General features: G+C 39.8%; 1 protein-coding gene across 1 annotated transcript in view; it reads right to left on the bottom strand.

Moving 5' to 3' along the window:
- Positions 1-521: 521 nt before the first annotated feature.
- The window catches only part of ACAA2 (acetyl-CoA acyltransferase 2), a 70,112-nt gene continuing 47,435 nt past the window's right edge, over positions 522-23,198 (bottom strand). The window contains exons 8-10 of the mRNA XM_053571968.1: positions 12,291-12,361; positions 9,997-10,151; positions 522-998 (exon numbers count right to left, since the gene is read on the bottom strand). Of these exons, the coding sequence (XP_053427943.1) occupies positions 914-998; positions 9,997-10,151; positions 12,291-12,361 (311 nt within the window). The 3' untranslated portion in view covers positions 522-913. The remainder of the gene's footprint in view (positions 999-9,996; positions 10,152-12,290; positions 12,362-23,198) is intronic.

Below are 23,198 nucleotides of genomic sequence, written 5' to 3' on the forward strand. Positions count from 1 at the left end.
TCTGCCACAGGTAATATAGATATATTTGGTTTAATACATTACTTTTGTTATTTAAAATTTTCTTAAAGTCATAAGCATGAAAACCGGTGATCTTCACTGCCTGTGTCCATCTAGGGTGGAGGCCACTCATTCTTGATCAGGTCCCACGTACAGGCCAATGACTCTCAGTTCTGTGTCTCTATCCCAAACTCTAGATTCCTTCACCCAAGTGCCTGCCCAGTCTCTCTGCTTGGATGTCTGGTCTCCTGTCCTCAACCGATCCTCCTGCTCAGCCTCCCAAAGTACTGGGATTCCAGGTGTGAGCCACTGTGCCAACCCTACTGCTTGGATGAACATTATCGTTAAGTGAGATGAGCCAGTCACATTCATAGACACAAGTGGAATGGTGGTTGCCAGGGTGGGGGGGTTGTTGAATGAGGTGTTTAATGGGTACAGTTTCACTGTACAATAATAAAAAAGTACTGGAGATGGATAGTGGTGATGCTAGCACAACAGTATGAATGTACTTAATGACACTTAAAAATGGTTAAGATGGTAAACTTTATTTAATGTGTATTTTGTAACCAAAATTTAAAAAATACACTAAATGACAGGAAGAGATTAGCTGAAGTTAAGGCAACAATTATTCCACTTCCTTACAATCAAATTATCTAAGGCATAAAGTGGTAGTTAGTTGGCAAGGATACAATTTCTTTTAAGGTCTTCCACTGTTAAATTTTAGTTCAGACATACAACATATTTAGTGCAAATTCGAAAACCTGCTGCTGTCTGACATGGGCTCTTACTAATGATAAATGCACTTTTGTCCTACCCTAATCAAAGTCGATCAATGTGTCAGTGGCAGGTGCTCTGAAGGTCGCCTGTGCCTGGCCAAGGAGAGCAAGAGTGGGTCGCCGCAGGCTCCTTGGTCTCCTCAGGCTGTGTTCTGGATGATGACTGCAATCCCTTGGCCACCTCCAATGCAAGCTGATCCAACAGCGTATTTCCCACCTCGGCGCCTAAGAAAGCAAGCAGTGACCGAAATTCACTCAAATCAGGAACTGACAGAAGTAGATTAGTTAACTAAATAGAATTAGTAAGAGTCACATTTGCATTATTCTTATTCAACTCATCTTCTCAATCTTTTCCCCTCAATATTGGTTTATAGTCACAATGGGTAAAAGAATTTGGAAACCTACTTTTTTATTTATTTATTTTTATTGTTAAATCATAGCTATGTACATTAGTGCAATCAAGGAGGGGTACAATGTGCTGGTCTCATATACAATCTGAAATATTTTCTTTTTATATATATATATTTTTTTTATTTTCTTTTTTTGGCCAGGGCTGGGTTTGAACCTGCCACCTCTGGCATATGGGACTGGCGCTCTACTCCTTGAGCCACAGGCGCCGCCCACAATCTGAAATATTTTCATCAAACTGTTCAACATAGCCTTCATGTCATTTTCTTAGTTATTGTATGTAGACATTTGTATTCTGTATTTAGTAAGTTTCACCTGTACCCATTCTAAGATGCACCATAGGTGTGGCCTCACCCTTTGCCCTCCCTGCACCCTAACCTCCCCCCTCCCTTCTCCTTCCTTGGCCCTTTCCCCATATTCTTGTGCTATAGTTGGGGTATAGCCTTCATGGGAAAGCTATAAATTAGCTTCATAGTAGGGCTGAGTACATTGGATATTTTTCTTCCATTCCTGAGATACTTTGCTAAGAAGAATATGTTCCAGCTCCATCCATGTAAGCATGAAAGACATAAAGTTTCCATCTTTAAGGCTGCATAATATTTCATGGTACACATGTACCACAATTTGCTAGTCCATTCGTGGGTTGATGGGCACTTGGGGTTCTTCCATGACTTAGCACTTGTGAATTGGGCTGCAACAAACATTCTGGCACAGATGTCTTTGTTATATTGTGATTTTTGGTCTTCTGGGTATAAACCTAGTAAAGGAATTATAGGATCGAATGGCAGGTCTATTTTTAGGTCCCTAAGTATTCTCCAAACATCCTTCCAGAAGGAACGTATTAGTGTGCATTCCCACCAGCAGTGTAGAAGTGTGCCCTTTTCTCCACATCCACGCCAACATCTCTGGTTTTGGGATTTTGTTATGTGGGCTAGTCTTACTGGGGTTAGGTGATATCTCAAAGTAGTTTTGATTTGCATTTCTCTGATGATTAAGGATGATGAGCTTTTCTTTCATGTGTCTGTAGATCGTGCATCTGTCTTCTTTAGAGAAGTTTCTCTTCAAGTCCCTTACCCACCCTGAGATGGGATCACTTGTTTTTTTCTTGCTAATATGTTTGAGTTCTCTGTGGATTCTGGTTATTAGACCTTTATCAGAGGTATAACCTGCAAATATTTTCTCCCATTCTGAGGGATGTCTGCTTGCTTTACTTACTATGTTCTTGGCTGTGCAGAAGCTTTTTAGTTTGATCAGTCCCAGTAGTGTATTTTTGATACTGCTTCAATTGCCTGGGGAGTCCTCCTCATAAAATATTCACCTGGGCCGATTCCTTCAAGAGTTTCCCCTGCACTTTCTTCAAGTATTTTTATAATTTCATGTCTTAAGTGTAAATCTTTTCTCCAGTGAGAGTCTATCTTAGTTAATGGTGAAAGGTGTGGGTCCAATTTCAATCTTCTACAGGTTGCCAGCCAGTTCACCCAGCACCATTTGTTAAATAGGGAATCTTTTCCCCACTGAATGTTTATAATTGGCTTGTCAAAGATCAAATAACAGTAAGTAGCTGGATTTATCTCTTGGTTCTCTATTCTGTTCCAGACATCTACTTCTCTGTTTTTGTGCCAGTACCATGCTGTTTTGATCGCTATCAATTTATAGTACAGTCTCAGGTCTGGTAGCATGATTCTTCCTGCTTTGTTTTTATTGCTGAGTACTATTTTGGCTATTCAAAGTTTTATCTCATTCCATATAAAACAAAGTATTATTTTTTCAAGATCTTTAAAATATGACAATGAAGTTTTAATAGGAATTGCATTAAAATTATATATTGCTTTGGGTAATATAGACATTTTAACAATGTTGATTCTTCCCAGCCATAAGCATGGTATGTTTTTCCATTTGTTAACATCTTCGGCTATTTCTTTTCTTAAAGTTTCATAGTTCTCTTTGTAGAGATCTTTCACGTCCTTTGTTAGGTATACTCCCAAATATTTCATCTTCTTTGGCACTACTGTGAAAGGAATAGAGTGCTTGACTTTTTTTTCGGCTTGGTTATTGTTGGTATATATAAAGGCTACAGATTTATGGGTGTTGATTTTGTAGCCTGAGACATTGCTGTATTCTTTGGTCACTTCTAAAAGTTTTGTAGTAGAATCCCTAGTGTTTTCCAGATATACAATCATATCATCTGCAAAGAGTGAAAGTTTGATCTCTTCTGACCCTATGTTGATACCCTTGATCACCTTTTCTTCCCTAATTTCAATGGCTAGAACTTCCATTACAATGTTAAAGAGCAATGGAGACAATGGGCAACCTTGCCTGGTTCCTGATCTAAGTGGAAATGATTTCAATTTAATTCCATTCAGTACGATATTGGCTGTGGGTTTGCTGTAGATGGCCTCTATTAGTTTAAGAAATGTCCCTTCTATACCAATTTTCTTAAGTGTTCTGATCATGAAGTGATGCTGGATATTATCAAAAGCTTTTTCTGCATCAATTGAAAGAATCATATGGTCCTTATTTTTTAGTTTGTTTATGTGCTGAATTACATTTATACATTTATGTATATTGAACCAGCCTTTAGACCCTGGGATAAATCCCACTTGGTCATAGTAAATAATTTTTTTGATCTGTTGTTGGATTCTGTTCGTTAGGATCTTATTATTTTATTTATTTTTTATTTTTTTAAGTTAAAATTTTATTGGGATGCTCAATAAAGTATAGGGATTGTGAAAAGCTTTAAACCATAATTATTAAATATTTTTAATGTTTATCCTAGAAGTTACTTCCTAAAAATGTTAATCACAGCTGGATTGAAAGAGTATTTGGGAAATGTGGCAATGTTGTTTACATAAGTATACCACATTGTAAGTGTACTGGAGATCCAAACGGATTTGCCTTTGTGGAATTTGAAACAAAAGAACAAGCAGCAAAAGCTATTGAGGTAGGTCCAGACCGAAAAAGAAAAGAAAAAAAATTTTAACAAGTTTTTAATAACTTTGCAATCATTTCAGTTTCTTAACAACCCACCAGAAGAAGCACCAAGAAAACCTGGCATATTTCCTAAGACAGTAATCAAAAGTAAAGAAAATGGCTCAGAAAGGCACCATTCAAAAAGAAGCTTCAAAAGTTTCTAAAGAAAAAGGAGGTAAGGACTGGAGAAACAAAGTTATGTTACATCCATTTTACCACCACACACTTTACCTTGCTGTTTTATTTCTGAAGATTTAGAAGTCTCTACTGAAGAGGAAAAGGATACTGGAGACATGAAAGATAGTTCTCTCTTAAAAGCAAAAAGGAAACATAAGAAAAAACATAAAAAGAGACATAAAATGGGAGAAGAAGTTATACCATTAAGAGTACTGTCAAAGTTAAGTACGTGGTGTAAATTTCTTCTTGGCAATTGACTGAACAATCCACTTATTGAGTATTTTAGCATCAATATTCATTAGTGATATTGGTCTATAATTTTCTTTTCTTGTTGGGTCTTTCCCTGGTTTGGGGATCAAGGTGATGTTTTCTTCATAGAATGTGTTGGGTAATATTCCTTGCTTTTCTATATTTTGGAAGAGGTTTAGTAATATAGGTACCAGTTCTTCTTTAAAGGTTTGGTAGAATTCTGATGTAAGGCCATCTGGTCCTGGGCTTTTCTTTTTAGGGAGATTTTATATAGTTGATGCTATTTCAGAACTTGATATAGGCCTGTTCAACATTTCCACTTTGTTCTGGCTAAGTCTTGGTAGGTGGTGTACTTCCAAGTATTGGTCGATTTCTTTCAGATTTTCATATTTGTGAGAGTAGAGTTTCTTGTAGTAGTTGTTAAGGATTTTTTGACTTTCTGAGGGGTCTGTTGTAATTTCATCGTTACATTTCTGATTGATGAAATTAGGGATTTTACTCTTTTTTTTCCTGGTTAGGTTGGCCAAAGGTTTATCTATTTTATTGATCTTTTCAAAAAAACCAACCTTTGGATTTATTGATCTGTTGTATAATTCTTTTGTTTTCAATTTCATTTAATTCTGCTCTGATTTTGGTTATTTCTTTTCTTCTGCTAGGTTTGGGGTTGGAATGTTCTTCCTTCTCCAGTTGCTTGAGATGTCCTATTAAGTTAATAACTTCCTCTCTTTCTGTTTTCTTGAGGAAGGCTTGCAGTGCTATAAATTTCCCTCTTAGGACTGCCTTTGCAGTATCCCAGAGGTTCTGGTAATTCGTGTCTTCATTGTTGTTTTGTTCCAAAAATATGGAATCTCATGTATAACCCATGTATCCTTCAGCATAAGGTTGTTTAGCTTCCATGTTTTTGTATGGGTATGCAGGTTCCTGTTGTTATTGAGTTCAACTTTTATTCCATGATGGTCTGAGAAGATGCAAAGAGTAATTTCTATTTTTTTTCAATTTGCTGAGCTTAGATTTGTGGCCTAGGATGTGGTCTATTTTGGAGTATGTTCCGTGGGCTAATGAGAAGAATGTGTATTCAGTTTTTTGGGATGAAATGTTCTGTAGATGTCTGTTACGTCCAGATGTTGAATGGTTAAGTTTAAATCTAAAATTTCTTTGCTTAGCTTCTTTGGGGAGGATCTATCCAGCACTGCTAAAGGGGTGTTAAAATCTCCAACCACTATGGAAATGGAGGAAATAAAGTTGCTCATGTCTGTTAGAGTTTCTCTTATAAATTTAGGTGCGTTCTGGTTGGGTCCATAAATATTAATAATTGAAATCTCATCATATTGAGTATTACCTTAACAAATATGAAGTGTCCATCCTTATTCTTCCTTATTTTGGTTGGTTTAAAGCCTATTGCGTCTGTGAATAGGATTGCAACACCTGCTTTATTCTGCTTTCCATTTGCCTGCAGCATAGATGACCATCCCTTTACCTTGAGTCTATATTTGTCTTTTAATGTAAAATGAGATTCTTGTATGCAGCAGATATCTGGCTTGAGTTTTTGTATCCAGTCAGCCAACCTGTGCTTCTTTAGAGGACAATTTAAACCATTCACATTAATTGAGAATGTTGATAAGCCTTTTGAGAGTCCTGTGGACATTTTTAATCCTTTTGCGACTGTGGAAGTTGGAATGTGATCAAAATTTTCTGGGTAGGTTTACTTTTGTGGTGGAGGATTACTCTGGTCCTTATGGAGGATAGGTCTGAGAATATCTTGGAGAGCTGGTTTAGTTATGGCAAATTTCTTCAACATGTGCATGTCGTTAAAGTATTTAATTTCTCCGTCATAAATGAAGCTCAGTTTAGCTGGGTACAGGATCCTGGGTTGAAAGTTATTTTGTTTTAGGAGATTAAAAGTGGATGACCATCCTTTTCTAGGTTGAAAGGTTTCAGCAGAGAGATCTGCAGTTATTCTAATATTCTTGCCCTTGTAGGTGATGGTTTTCTTTTGTCTGGCTGCTTTTAGAATTTTCTCCTTCATATTAACTTTAGTGAAATTGATTATGATGTGTCTGGGGGATGTCTTATTTAGGTTAAGTTGTGCTGGAGTTCTGAAACTGATATCTGAATTTCAGGATCTCTTGGTATGTCTGGAAAGTTCTCCTTCATAATCTCATGGAGAAGAGACTCTGTGCCTTGTGAAGCCACTTCGTCGCTTTCAGAGATCCCTGTAAGATGAATATTGGTTTTCTTTGAATTAACCCAGAGCTGTCTGAGAGAGTGATTTGTTTTTGCCCTCCATTTCTCTTCCTCTTTGAAAGTTTGGGAGCATTTGAAAGCTTCGTCTTCAATGTTGGAAATCCTTTGTTCTGCTTGCTCCATTCTGTTACTGAGGGATTCCACTGTGTTTTTCAGATCTTTGAGGGATGCAACTTCTTGTCTCAATGTGTCAAAATCTTTGGTCATTTGGTCTTTGAAGTCATTGAATTCTTGAGATATCTTTTGGGTTACTGCTTAGAATTCTAATTCAATCTTATTTGCTATGCAGATTCTGAATTCCATTTCTGACATCTCAGCTATTTATTTGTGCATGGGATCTTGTGCTGTGTCTGCCCCATTGATCCTTGGGGGAGTTGATCTACTCTGATTAATCATATTGCCAGAGATTTTCTCTTGTTTTCGCCTCATGATTGTTTTTCACCATTGCCTCTGGCCGTCCTCAGAGTTGGGGAGGTGTCTCTCCAAGATTATACCCCAGCGGGATCACTCTATTGTTGCTGGATCTTTGTAGGGAGTGACCCTGTGTAGTTCCTCTGAGGCTGCCCCAGCCAGAAAGTTCTGGTTGTGAAAGCAGCTCTGGAGTGTGACACACCCAGATCCAGCAACAAGGCGGGGGGTAGTGCACACGGTTCTGGGAGTGCCTGGCACCCAGTGACTTCACCACAGAGAGCCCAAGGCTCCAGCAATCTTGGGCCAGGAGAAGGGCTCTGCACAGAGGCAGGAAGGGCTCCAGAGGGCACGCAGCTACCAGAGTCCCTGCCAGACGAGTGTGCCAGTATGGAGGCAGGGAGGGTACAGGAGGGAGGATGTGGGGTTACCCGGCTGCTGCAGTTCCTGGTCAGGGAGTGCGGAGGCCCAGCGGGTGTGGGTCGCAGGTTGGGGTGCATCTCTTTCCAAGATCTGGGTGGGTACCGATTGCGGTCGCGGCGCAACTCTTACGGAGGTCCAGGGGAGAGCCGTATGTTATCTCTTTAGTAACATTTAAAATCAGATCCTAGGGCAGCACCTATGACTCAAAGGTGTAGGGCGCCGGCCCCATATACTGGAGGTGGCGTGTTCAAACCCAGCCCAGGCCAAAAATGAGGACTAAATATGTGTCAGGTGCTGCTTCACCCTGGTAATACTGAGAGGGATTCCTTTCAGTATTGACCTGATGGAGTGACCTACACCTTCATTTCTGCAGCACAAGTCTTTGGCGGTCTTGTCTTCTAAGTTATCACAGTTTCCTGTGAACTGTTTTGGTGTTTTTGGACTTGGCACTCAGTTGAACTGCCTTGGGGAGAGCTAGAGCAGGAGTGCGGAGAACTGTGGGCGTTGTTTAGGGTCCCAGATTGAGTCGCTGAGCCGGACGGAGCTAATAGTATTTCACTGTGGGCCGCAGGGAGCCACTGTGAGAGAACTGCCGGAAACCTACTTTTTGAGTCTTTTTTTTGTTTTTTGATAAAAATAATATAGAAGAGGTCGGCAACCCAAGAAAAGGATGGGCAGATTTATGGTTAGAGGAATTAAAACAAAAACATAAGCTTGGGTGTACCATAAAAAAGAAGTGAGAATAGGAGGTAATTTATTATTATTATTTTGTATTAAATCATAGCTATGTACATTGATGCATTTATGGGGTTCAGTGTACTGATTTGATATACAATGTGAAATGATTACAATGAACTAAGTAACACACCCATCGTAATTATAGTCTTTTTTTTTTGAGACTGAGTCTCAAGCTGCTGCCCTGGGCAGAGTGCTGTGGTGTCATAGGTCACAGCAACCTCAAACTCTTGGGTGTAGGCGATTCTCTTGCCTCAGCCTCCCAAGTAGCTGGGACTACAGGTGCCCACCATAACACCCAGCTATTTTTGGTTGTAGTTGTCATCGTTGTTTGGCTGTCCTGGGTTGGATTTGAACTCACCACCTCTGGTGTATGTGCCTGGAGCCCTAGCCGCTTGAGCTTACAGGCACGGAGCCTATACTCTTTTCTTAATAGTTTTGAAATGTACCATTGCATCATGCACATTAGGTGAGGTCCCCCCAAATACCCTCCCTGTTTCCTCCTCTTCCCTTCTACTTTCTGGAATATAGTTATATTTTACCATTCATATAAATGTGTAGGTGATTATATATTGATTTCATAGTATTATTGAGTACATTGGATACTTTTTTAAAATAGGAGGTAATTTAAATAACAGCAAAAGTCAGAGGGGAAATGCATATTCAGTCTGTTTGATTTATATAGTTTTAGAATCTTATGGCATCTTAAGATAAATGTAATTAATATAGTTTGTCTGTATAAAGGGTAGATAATTTAGAAATAGTTCATGTCCCTTTCATAAAAATTAGAGTCTTTTAAAGTACTATCTGTTCTTTCTTGGTCCTAATATAAGGACTTTGAGGAAATTTTCCAGAAAATTATTTTTATACATGTCAATGACTTCTTCCAAGTCAATGAATCATTAAATGGAATAAGAGTCCCATTTACCCTGGCCTACCAGCCTGACATACTTGGTTTTGTTTGCAATTTTCCTACTAAAAGAGCAAAATGGTCCAAAATACATAGTAACAGAAGGAGGAGCTCTTCTGTCAAAACTGAGAAGTATCAAATACAGATGTTTCCTTCTGGAACCTTGGGACCAGTGAAGAGAGAAACTTAGATCCAAACTGTCAGCTTGCTGAGGTTTTTAAAATGATGGCATTTAGATCAGTACCCACTAATTGTTTTTGTTTTCTTAAATAAATTTATTTTATTCCTATAATTGGCCCTGAAATGCAGTGTCATGAGACCCAGAGCTTCACTGTCTGCTCCCTGCCGTGCACCAGCACCAGGGATGGGGCTGGATATACTCGGTCCCTTGGTGAACACACGCCACATCGTGTACAGAGACATCGTGTACAGAGACATATGAGCAAGAGATTGGGTCCCAAGTGGAGCGCCACTAACAAGTCAACTAACAAGTCCTATAAGGCCAGCTGGAAAGGAAAGCACTAGTAAAAATGCTTGTAAGGCCAGTTGTCCAAATAACTTGTACCTGGTAAGAACCAGTGCAGCGAATGTGAGGAAGAAGAACAAAAAATGCTGGATTGTTCTGGGGAGACCTAAATCCACACAATTCTTTTTAAAAAACAAAAGCACGTCTGAAATGCAGCAATTTCTAACAAGTACCTTAATTCATGAACCAGGTGTGCAGTGATTCTTGTTCCAGATCCTGCCAATGGGTGACCCAAAGCAATGGCTCCTCCATTCACGTTGGTTTTACTTGGGTCAAGACCCAAACTCTTCTCAACAGCCAAGTACTGGGGAGCAAAAGCTTCATTCACCTTAAGAAAAAATTAAAGCACTAATAAAAATCCTTATTCTCAGACTAATTTTTTAACTGAGAATGGTCCAGTCCTATCAATAGCTAATTCTGCTGTTTCTTCCTATTTAAATCACCTCACAAAGTTATTTAAACTTATCTTCAACTATTCCATTTAAAGTTATTAGGTTTGAAATAGGTATGTGTGTGTGTGTGTGTATATATATTTTTTTTGAGACAAGAGTTTCACTATGTCGCCCTTGGTAGAGTACTATGGCATCACAGCTCACAGCAACTTCAAACTCTTGGGCTTTAGCAATTCTCTTGCCTCAGCCTCCCAAGTAGCTGGGACTACAGGCACCCACCACAATGCCCAGCTATTTTTTTTTTTTTGGTCGTAGTTGGCCCGAGCTAGATTTGAACCCGCCAGCTCTGGTGTATGTGGCTGGCGCCCTAGCCGCTGAGCTACTGATGCTGAGCATGAAATAGGTATACACTAATGGTGCTGTAAGTCAAATGCATCCGTTAGGGAAAAGTTGCTCTCAGTATTCTTATACATGGACACATAGTACGGGCAGTGAGATGTTGCAGAAAGCCCACATGTTTTGGAGCAAGATGGGTGGTTCAAATCTTGGCTGCATTATCTTTTAATGTATGACCTTGGGCATGTTCTTTAAACTCTTTCCACACTCATATTTCCTCAGCAGTAAAATGTGACTGTAGCATCCTGCTAAGATTCACAGTCAGGCTTAAATACAATCTTGGGTGTTAAGTGTCACGTGTATTAAGTAAGTCCTTCCTAAGTGGCTGCTGTCGAGGTACCTTGCAAGAAGCAACTGATAGACAACAGAGGATAGACCTTCAGGGGGATCATACTGTTATATTGTACTTACCAAGGCTATCCATGAGAATTACCTTACTTCAAGTTTATAGTACAACATTTTCATACGATCTTAGCTCAGTTTATAGGTAAGAAAATGGATTCTAAGAACAACAGCTTTTGCAGAGTGAGGATCAAAATCAAGTCTTTGTGTTCTCTCCTACTATAATTTGTGCTCTCCCAAGATGGTGCCTTAGATCCCACATTACTTTTCTAATTTATACAGTCATCCTCAAGGAGGTACTAAGAGGAAAACTATGTTTCAAGTTATGTCCTTTTGAGTAATTTATATATCTATAAATGATTATGAACAGCTTTGTAGAGTTGATACAGTTCAAGAGAGCTTTAAGTGTATAGTCTAAAGTTAGAAATTCATCTTTAAAAAAAAAAAATTTCAGCTAGATATGATAAATTAAGTAGCTCCCTGGAGGCTCTGAACTGGGAACTATTAAAAATGGAGGAGATCTAAGGATAAGATATTTGTCTGAAACCACAGTTTCTGGGGTGAGAGATTACCACAGAGGAAATCACACCTGTGCCTACCCCATAGCTATCAATCTAAACGGAGAGGTTTCCTTTGTTAATATTAGTTATTTTCCACATGCTTAATTACCTAAAATTGTCAAATACTCCCCAAATATGGAACATATATGAACTATTTTTTCTTGATTTCTCTTTATTTTACCTTTTTGCAGAGATGGGGATCTTTGCAAAAACACTAAGATTTCTTTTTTAAATTCACTCTATCAATAAAGTTTCTGGTGTCAAAAATTTTCATAGATGTGTCCAAATTCAAGACACATCAATGGTGTAAAAATCAAAGATAAGTTGGGGGAGGGGCTCAATTTGGGGGGGAGGGCAAGAAACTTCTTGATTTGGCACTAGATATTACTTTTCTATTAGGTGAATTTTTTAATATATATTTTTCCACCATAGTCTATAAAATTACTTATTTCTCTCTTGCCTTACATGTAAAATAATCAGTTCAGTGGATAAATTAACAGTCTAAAATGTAACAGAGTTTTTTACAATCTAAGAAGTTCCCAAGAATTTAAACTTCAGTGGGAGAAATCAGGCTGTTTGCATTAGTCAAATATATGTAAAGCATTTTAGTTAGGTGGGGAAAAGTACCAACAGAAGGCACGTAATGAAGGTAATATTTGTACGTCATTTGCAAAGGCTGACAATACTGAAACAAAAAGAGCTATAAAATACCAAACTGAAGCCTTTTATGCTATAAAAGGAGGTGATTTTCTAGTGCTGAAAAAAAAGAACACCTACCTCTACCAAATCCATGTCCTTAAGGCTCAGTCCTGTTTTCTTCAGTGCCCCACTGATAGCAGGGACAGGACCTATATGAGAATAAAAATCTTATATAGAAATTAATGTCATATTTATTCATGTATCAAACTTTTCCTTCTTTATTAAACATGTAAGGAAGAAATGATGTGACAGTTACTAGTAGTCATAAATCTTACTACACTTATTAAAGCACATATTAAATGATGTGACAACAGAGAAACAGAAAATGGAACCAAGGTAAAAAGCTGCTCGTACAGCCACATGGCAGATGCATGACTTACACCAGACGCTGCGCCATAAATGGCTTAAGGATTTCAAACAGCCAGAGCAGGCCTCTGTGGGACTTTATAGTCAGTTACAAATCACGCTTGACATCAAATAGCAGAGCAGACTGAGTGCTCTCTTTGGCTACACTCTGAATCTTCAGGCCTATTTGGATAAAAGGTAAGAAATAGTAATAGCATCCCGTGTTGGCACAGAAAGATGGGAAGCAACGAGATACTTTAAAGATATCTAAAGTAAGGAGATGTTTGTAGTTCCAAGGGTAGACAGAGAATTTAAATAGAACCCCTAACTCAAGAAATGAAAATTACCTACAATAACTTCTGCAACAAATTTCAGCTCCCTTTGGTAAGTTACTAAGTATCTTAACAAAAAAGCTTTCAGGCGGTGCCTGTGGCTCAAGGAGTAGGGCGCCGGTCCCATATGCCGGAGGTGGCGGGTTCAAACCTAGCCCCGGCCAAAAAAAAAGCTTTCAGCTCCCAGATTTCTGATCACCAATGACATTTTAATACTGTTCTTAATTTTTAAGTGAATCCATATATTTTTTCCCAAAGTAAAAAATCTGGCTACAGAAGATTATCTATTTCTCTACTTGTTCTTGAAGAACGAAACTGCCATAAATGTCTACAAAGAGAAATATGTGGTATGTTCTGTTGAATTCAAGTAGTCAAACATTCTGCAACAAGTTTCATAAATATACCTAAGATAAAATGGGAAATCAGTCTTCATAAGAAAAGCATAATGAAATCTAAATATAATGTCAATTTAATTTGCCACCCAGTTAAAATGCTCTTTGGACAACTCTGTTTATTGATTAGGACTACCCAGTTAATGCTTTTCAACTTAAAGTGAGTTCTGTGTGGCTACTGATTTAATACATAAGCTAATTGCAGATGTGTAAGGCACGATGGGTGGTCAATAGTAAAGCATGAGTCATTCAGCAGGGAAAGGGGATGAAGTGAAAACTACACAGAAGGCTGAAGGTGCTAAGAACACTGTACACACTTACTTCCCTGTCTTTATAAACAACACAGCAAGCAGTTAGCTCAGAATTGTTACAATTATAACAATATGCTAGGTCATAACTTGCTTTATAAAGGATTCTTCCCAGATCACTCTGTTATTTACTGGGACTCGGGAAGTTTAGCATTCTTGTTAGAAAAAGACCTCATTTCTAGTCCTGGCTCCTGCCACTAGTAACTGTGTGACTTTGGGTACCTCTTTGGGCAGAAAGCTTCTCATCAAAAGTGTTCTGTATTGCGGGGAGTGGTGGCTCATGCCTGTAATCCCAGCACTTGGGAGGCTGAGGCAGGTGAATTGCCTGAGCTATGGGTTTGAGACCAGCCTGAGCTAGTGCAAGACCGCGAGACCTCGTCTCTAAAAAATAGCTGGGCATTGTAGTGGGTGCCTGTAGTCCCAGCTACTTGGGAGGCTGAGGCAAGAGGATCCAGTCAAGCCCAAGAATTTGAGATTGCTGTGAGCTATGATGCCACGGCATTCTACCAAGGGCAAGAAAGTGAGACTCAGTCTCAAAAAAGAAAAAAAGTGTTCTGTATTGTATTTTAACCCTTTTCTCTAAATACCGAAATTCTTTTTTTTTTTTTTTTTTTGAGACAGAGCCTCAAGCTGTTGCCCTGGGTAGAGTGCTGTGGCATCACAGCTCACAGCAACCTCCAACTCCTGGGCTTAGGCAATTCTCTTGCTTCAGCCTCCCAAGCAGCTGGGACTATAGGCACCTGCCACAATGCCCGGCTATTTTTTGGTTATAGTTGTCATTGTTGTTTGGCAGGCCTGGGCTGGATTTGAACCCACCAGCTCTGGTGGACGTGGCTGGTAACTTAGCCATTTGAGCCACAGGTGCCGAAACAAGAATACTGAAATTCTTTCTACAAATGAAAGTCAATAATAGATAAAGCCAGAGCTACTGAAATCCAGAGGCTCAAAGCTCCACCCACCAACCTCTGCCACGGCCACCACTGTAATGTAGTTCATACTTAGTAGTTCCAGCTCCCAGGAATTCCAGGGAGCACAACTGTTCTATAACTGTGTACTTGCTGTTGTTTTCACATCCTGGCTGTCCCCATTTTCCCAGGTCTACAGCTATTCTGCAGGGCTAAGGATTGCTGTATGTTAGGTAGCTGTGGAGCTTAGGAACTACTATTCTTATAAATTGGATTGACAAGTCAGTCCCCGCCAGGTACTCATAATTTACTCAATCTGAGTGCTTCCAGTAGTTACCTTGAGGGACAAACTTCTAGGAAAAGGGGGCACATGACAAAGCGGGACACATGGCCTGCATAGTGAGGATAAGACTATCCTTCCACATTGTCATTCACTGAACTTAAAGGCAAATACCCAAGCCCAGGAATGGAAGGAAGGCAAATTACATTTTCTCTGCTCACTGACCACGCTAATCTATTAGAACCTATTATGTGAGATTAAACTGAAAAAGAGGAGGAGGAGAGATTAAAGATGGCGGCCGAATAACAGCTTCCCTGCAACTGGGAACAGCGAGTCTGGGGAGACAAGACTCCAGGCATCTCTGGCAGGTGGGATCTGCCTATAATCATCCCTTTGAGGATACAGGGAGCCAGCAAGGGACTTCTGGCCCCAAGAGGAGGACAAAAACAGTGGAAAACTGGCAATTGGTTGCATGTGTTCGATCGACCTAATCATGCCGGTAACCAAACCATAAGTACAAGCAACAGTGAGACTGCAAACTGGAAAGGCCTTACCTATGAACTGTTTCGGTGTTCTTGGACTTGGCACTCAGTTGAACTGCCTTGGGGAGAGCTTGAGCAGGAATGTGGAGAACTTCGGGCATTGTCTGGGGCCCCAGACTGAGCCACTGAGCTGGGCGCTGGAAGCCATTCTGAAAGAACTGCCCCGGCAAGCTACGCCCTCAGGGTCTCAGAGCAAGGATTGGGCAGGTCAAAGTAACGCACTGATTGAGCAGCCTAAAGGCGGGGACTGAGCTGCCTTACAGCCTTAATCCTTAGGGGCAGGGTGAGATGGTTTTGGCACACTGGAGCCTTGGGCTGTTGCCCTGGGTAGAGTGCCGTGATGTCACAGCTCATAGCAACCTCAAACTCCTGGGCTTGGCGCCGCCCAGACCTCCATAAGAGCTGTGCAGCAACCCCCGACCGGTGACCCGCACCTACCGGGCCTCCACATTCCCTGACCAGGAACTGCGGGAGCCACGCAACCCTGCGTCCTCCCTCCTGTGTCCTCCCAGCTTCCACACTAGCCCGTTCATCTGGACAGGGACTCTGGTAGCTACGTGCCCTTTGGAGCCCTCCCTGCCTCTGCGCAGAGCTCCTCTCCTGGCCAGAGACTGCTGGAGCCTTGGGCTCTCTGTGCCAAAGTCACTGGGCGCCTGGCACTTCCAGAACCGTGTGCACCCTCAGCCCTGTTGCTGGATCTGGGTGTGTCACAAACTGGAGCGGCTTCTACAATCAGAACTCCCTAGCTAGAGCAGCCCCAGAGGAACTACACAGTGTCACTCCCTACAAAGATACAGCAACAATAGAGTGATCCTGCTGGGGTCTAATCTTGGAGAGACACCTCCCCAACTCTGAGGACAGCCAGAGGCAAAGGTGAAAAACAATCATGAGGCGAAATCAACAGAAAAACTCTGGCAATATGAATAATCAGAGTAGATCAACTCCCCCAAGGATCAATGGGGCAGAAACAGCACAAGACCCCATGCACAAACGAATAGCTGAGATGTCAGAAATGGAATTCAGGATCTAGATAGCAAATAAGATCGAATTAGAATTCCAAAAGTTATCTCAAGAATTCAATGGATTCAAAGACCAAATGACCAAAGATTTCGACACATTGAGACAAGAAATTGCATCCCTCAAAGATCTGAAAAACACAGTAGAATCCCTCAGTAACAGAATGGAGCAAGCAGAAGAAAGGATTTCTGACATTGAAGACAAAGCTTTCGAATGCTCCCAAACCCTCAAAGAAGAAGAGAAATGGAGAGCAAAAACAGACCACTTTTCAGAGAGCTCTTGGATAATTTGAAGAAAACCAATATTCATCTTATAGGGATCCCCGAAAGGGACGAAGTGGCTTCAAAAGGCACAGAGTCTCTTCTCCATGAGATTATGAAGGAGAACTTTCCAGACATGCCAAGAGATTCCGAAATTCAGATAGACAGTTTCAGAACTCCAGCACGACTCAACCCAAACAAGACATCCCCCAGACACATCATAATCAATTTCACTAAAGTTAATATGAAGGAGAAAATTCTGAAAGCTGCCAGACGAAAGAAAACCATTACCGACAAGGGGAAGAATATCAGAATAACTGCAGATCTCTCTGCTGAAACCTTTCAAGCTAGAAGAGGATGGTCATTGACTTTTAATCTCCTAAAACAAAATAACTTTCAACCCAGGATCCTGTACCAGCTAAACTGAGCTTCATTTATGATGGAGAAATTAAATACTTCAACGACATTCACATGTTGAAGAAATTTGCCACAACTAAACCAGCTCTCCAGGATATTCTTAGACCTATCCTCCATAAAGACCAGCGTAATTCTCCACCACAAAAGTAAACCCACCCAAAAAATTTTTGATCAAATTCCAACTTCCACAGTCGCAAAAGGATTAAAAATATCCACCGGTCTCTCGAAAGGCTTATCAATACTCTCAATTAATGTGAATGGTTTAAATTGTCCTCTAAAGAGGCATAGGTTGGCGGACTGGATACAAAAATGCAAGCCAGATATCTGCTGCATCCAAGAATCACATCTTACATTCAAAGACAGATATAGACTCAAGGTGAAGGGATGGTCATCTATATTCCAGGAAAATGGAAAGCAGAAAAAAGCAGACATTGCAATCCTGTTCGCAGACGCAATAGGCTTTAAACTAACCAAAATAATTAAGGATAAGGACTGACACTTCATATTTGTTAAAGGTAATACTCAATATGATGAGATCTCAATTATTAATATTTATGCACCCAACCACAACGCACCTCAATTTATAAGAGAAACTCTAACAGACATGAGCAACTCGATTTCCTCCACTTCCATAGTAGTTGGAGATTTTAACACCCCTTTAGCAGTCCCGGATAGATCCTCCAAAAAGAAGCTAAGCAAAGAAATTTTAGATTTAAACTCAACCATTCAACATCTGGACTTAACAGACATCTACAGACATCTACATTTCATCCCAAAAAAACTGAATACACATTCTTCTCATCAGCCCACGGAACATACTCCAAAATCGACCACATCCTAGGCCACAAATCTAACCTCAGCAAATTTAAAAAAATAGAAATTATTCCTTGCATCTTCTCAGACCATCATGGAATAAAAGTTGAACTAAATAACAACACGAACCCGCATACCCATACAAAAACAGGGAAGCTAAACAACCTCATGCTGAAGGATACATGGGTTATAGACGAGATTAAGAAGGAAACCACCACATTTTTGGAACGAAACAACAATCAAGACACGAATTACCAGAACCTCTGGGATACTGCAAAGGCAGTCCTAAGAGGGAAATTTATAGCACTGCAAGCCTTCCTCAAGAAAATAGAAAGAGAGGAAGTCAATAACTTAATGGAACATCTCAAGCATCTGGAAAAAGAAGAACACTTCAACCCCAAAAGCAGCAGAAGAAAAGAAATAACCAAAATCAGAGCAGAATTAAATGAAATTGAAAACTAAAGAATTATACAACAGATCTATAAATCCAAAAGCTGTTTTTTTGAAAAGATCAATAAAATAGATAAACCTTTGGCCAACCTAACCAGGAAAAAAAAGAGTAAAATCTCTAATTTCATCAATCAGAAGTGGTAATGATGAAATAACAGACCCCTCAGAAATTCAAAAAATCCTTAACGAATACTACAAGAAACTCTATTCTCACAAATATGAAAATCTGAAAGAAATCGACCAATACCTGGAAGCACGCCACCTACCAAGACTTAGCCAGAACAAAGTGGAAATGTTGAACAGACCTATATCAAGTTCTGAAATAGCATCAACTATACAAAATTTCCCTAAAAAGAAAAGCCCAGGACCAGATGTCTTTACGTCAGAATTCTACCAAACCTTTAAAGAAGAACTAGTACCTATACTACTAACCTCTTCCAAAATATAGAAAAAGAAGGAATATTACCCAGCACATTCTACGAAGCAAACATCACCTTGATCCCCAAACCAGGGAAAGACCCAACAAGAAAGGAAAATTATAGACCAATATCACTCATGGATATAGATGCTAAAATACTCAATAAGATCCTAACAAACAGAAAAAAACAAACACATCAAAAAAATTATACACCATGACCAAGTTGGATTTATCCCAGGGTCTCAAGGCTGGTTCAATATATGTAAATCTATAAATGTAATTCAACACATAAACAAACTTAAAAATAAAGACCATATGATTCTTTCAATTGATGCAGAAAAAGCTTTTGATAATATCCAGCATCCCTTCATGATCAGAACACTTAAGAAAATTGGTATAGAAGGGACATTTCTTACACTAATAGAGGTCATCTACAGCAAACCCACAGCCAATATCGTTTTGAATGGAGTCAAATTGAAATCATTTCCACTGAGATCAGGAACCAGGCAAGGTTGCCCATTGTCTCCATTGCTCTTTAACATTGTAATGGAAGTTTTAGCCATTGCAATTAGGGAAGAAAAGGCCATCAAGGGTATCCACATAGGGTCAGAAGAGATCAAACTTTCACTCTTTGCAGATGATATGATCGTACATCTGGAAAACACTAGGGATTCTACTACAAAACTTTTAGAAGTGATCAAGGAATATAGAGCGATGTCTCAGGCTACAAAATCAACACCCATAAATCTGTAGCCTTTATATATACCAACAATAACCAAGCCGAACAAACAGTCAAGGACTCTATTCCTTTCACAGTAGTGCCAAAGAAGATGAAATATTTGGGAGTATACCTAACAAAGGACGTGAAAGATCTCTATAAAGAGAACTATGAAACTCTAAGAAAAGAAATAGCCAAAGATCTTAACAGATGGAAAAACATACCATGCTCATGGCTGGGAAGAATCAACATTGTTAAAATGTCCATACTGCCCAAAGCAATATATAATTTTAATGCAATTTCTATTAAAGCTCCATTGTCATACTTTAAAGATCTTGAAAAAATAATACTTTGTTTTATATGGAATCAGAAAAAAACCTCAAATAGCCAAAACGTTACTTAGCAATAAAAACAAAGCAGGAGGAATCACGCTACCAGACCTGAGACTGTACTATAAATCCATAGTGATCAAAACAGCATGGTACTGGCACAAAAGTAGAGAAGTAGATGTCTGGAACGGAATAGAGAACCAAGAGATGGATCCAGCTACTTACCGTTATTTGATCTTTGACAAGCCAATTAAAAACATTCAGTGGGGAAAAGCTTCCCTATTTAACAAATGGTGCTGGGTAAACTGGCTGGCAACCTGTAGAAGATTGAAACTGGACCCACACCTTTCACCATTAACTAAGATAGACTGTCACTGGATAAAAGATTTAAACTTAAGACATGAAACTATAAAATTACTTGAAGAAAGCGCAGAGAAAACTCTTGAAGGAATCGGCCTGGGTGAATATTTTATGAGGAGGACTCCCCAGGCAATTGAAGCAGTATCAAAAATACATTACTGGTACCTGATCAAACTAAAAAGCTTCTGCACAGCCAAGAACATAGTGAGTAAAGCAAGTAGACAGCCCTCAGAATGGGAGAAAATATTTGCAGGTTATACCTCCGATAAAGGTCTAATAACCAGAATCCACAGAGAACTCAAACGTATTAAGAAGAAAAGAACATGTGACCCCATCGCAGGGTGGGTAAGGGACTTGAAGAGAAACTTCTCTAAAGAAGACAGATGCAAAATCTACAAACACATGAAACAAAGCTCATCATCCTTAATCATCAAAGAAATGCAAATCAAAACTACCCTGAGATACCAGCTAACCCCAGTAAGAGTAGCCCACATAACAAAATCCCAAAACCAGAAATGTTGGCATGGATGTGGAGGAAAGGGCACACTTGTACACTGCTGGTGGGAATGCCCACTAATACATTCCTTCTGGAAGGATGTTTGGAGAATACTTAGAGACCTAAAAATAGGCTGCCATTCGATCCTATAATTCCTTTACTAGGTTTATACCCAGAAGACCAAAAGTCACAATATAACAAAGACATCTGTACCAGAATGTTTATTGCAGCCCAATTCATAATTGCTAAGTCATGGAAGAAGCCCAAGTGCCCACTGACCCACGAATGGGCTAGGAAATTGTGGTCCATGTATACCGTGGAATACTATGCACCCTTAAAGAAAGATGGAGATTTTACCTCTTTTATGTTTACATGGATGGAGCTGGAACATATTCTTCTTAGCAAAGTATCTCAGGAATAGAAGAAATAGTATCCAATGTACTCAGCCCTACTATGAAGCTAAATTATAGCTTTCACATGAAGACTATAACCCAACTATAGCACAAGACTATGGAGAAAGGGCCAAGGAAGGGGAAGGGATGGGGGAGGTTTTGGTGGAGGGAGTGTAAGGGGTGGGGCCACATCTATGGTGCATCTAGAATGGGTACAGGTGATTGCACTAATGTACACAGCTATGATTTAACAATAAAAAAAAATAAAATAAAATAAACTGAAAAAGAATTATCAAATAATCTATATTAAATAAATTTGTTTGATCATCGAAAGCATCTAGGTCCCATTCCAGAAGCTGTAGCTAAAAACAAAACAAAGCAAACAAGAAGCATCTAAGCACATGGAATAAAACTCCTGTTCTTGGCTCCACTCCAGATCTCCTGAAGCAAGATCACGTGGGGTGAGGTTATGGGTAGATTTTGAAAATCATCTGGGGCTGGGAACCACTCTGGACCCCAAAATGATAAATGTCATAACAACATACATATGTTTAATTTCTCAGTTATCTTCTACTTCTAAGACAAAAGCTATGTTTTGCCAATAGAGGGTAGCTAAAAGTTTGTCAACTCTTAGGAATGTAACAGGAAAAAAATGGACTTTTAACAGGTGTCTGTCTCTCAGTTCTTGCCTACATAAATTTGAGACACATAATGAAAGATGGTAAAGTATAACATACAGCTTGCTTTCTGAGGAATTCTGCACAGAGGTAAGTCTCCTCTACAGAACATGGCAGCACAGATGGCTGAGTACTAACTTGACCCCGAGTCAGTAGAGCCCGCAGGACCTGAAAAGTCTCTGAGATGGCAGGTTAGCAACAGGTTATCCTCCTTCCACCTTGGGACCCATCTCAAAAAACATATTAGTCAGTCAGAAAAGGCCTAAGCTGAATATAAAGAATCTGAAACCAATACCTCAGGGCAGCCTTTTCGTTTTGAGGTTTATAGGTGGGAGAGATCAAAGCCTCTGAACACCAGTTTTACTTTTCTAAGTAAGGCACCTAACTGGTTCCCTGTTTCTCCAAAGATTAATGACAGGAACTATTCAAATTCAGCATTATTGGTGATTCCTAGGAGTGCATCCAGCAAAAGGCTCTTTGTTCTACTTCTAATTCATTTTTTTTGAGCCAAGGCTTCATCTGTTTGTAGGGAGTTCCACATTTTCTTTACCTAGTATTTTGCCAGTTTAGATAATTATTTATAATTCCCTATTTTGCTAATAAGCTTCAGCTGAGCCAGAGGAATATTAATGTGACTGCCTGAGAAAATATGTTTAACTCACAGGGAAAAGAATGTCTGATTTAGGGCAGCGCCTGTGGCTCAAAGGAGTAGGGCGCTGGCCCCATATGCTGGAGGTGGCGGGTTGAAACCCAACCCGGCCAAAACTGCAAAAAAAAAAAAAGAATGCCTGATTTAGAGAGAACTGAAGTCACACCCTAGCTCTATCACTAACTGGTTTCTGGTTTGGAACTTTTCAAGACAACCTTCTCAGAGTTTTACCCTAAATTAGACTGAACTGCTGTTGGGTTTGACTGACTGTGAATGGATTGTGGTGTGTGTATCTGAAGGCTAATGAATGCTACTTACAATGCTTAACAAAAATCTTTATTCTTCCTAGCACTCTGAGAGCCGAAGTGGGAGGACTGCTTGAGGTCAGGAATTTGAGACCAGCTTGAGCAAGAGTGAGAACCTGTCTCTACTAAAAATAGAAAATTAGCTGGGCATTGTAGTGGGCACCTGTAGTACTAGCTACTCAGGAGGCTGAAGCAGGAGGATCTCTTGAACCCAGGAGTTTGAGGTTGCTTTGAACTAGGCTGATACCACAGCAATCTAACAAGCTCTATCTCCAACCCACCCCCGCCCCAAAACCAAAATGAACAACAACAACAAAAGTTTAGTCTTTTAGTATTAAAAAAAAAGAGAGAGAAAATCTTCTTAAGCCTCAATTTTCTCATTCACAATGAAGTCTCACTTACTGGAATTGTGGGAAGACAAAATGAGATATGTTAGTGACTGAGGGGTAAGCACCCAGCAGGGGGCCAGGTGTACTTTTTCCATACAGACATTCCATTCCACCCCATGTATTCTCTCTGTACTTGTTGTTCTTGAAAGAAATCTCATAATTTCTTTCATCTTGTGAGGATCATGTAAGTCT

Source organism: Nycticebus coucang, chromosome 19 (genome assembly GCF_027406575.1).
Source record: "Nycticebus coucang isolate mNycCou1 chromosome 19, mNycCou1.pri, whole genome shotgun sequence".
NCBI classification, from domain to species: Eukaryota; Metazoa; Chordata; class Mammalia; order Primates; family Lorisidae; genus Nycticebus; species Nycticebus coucang.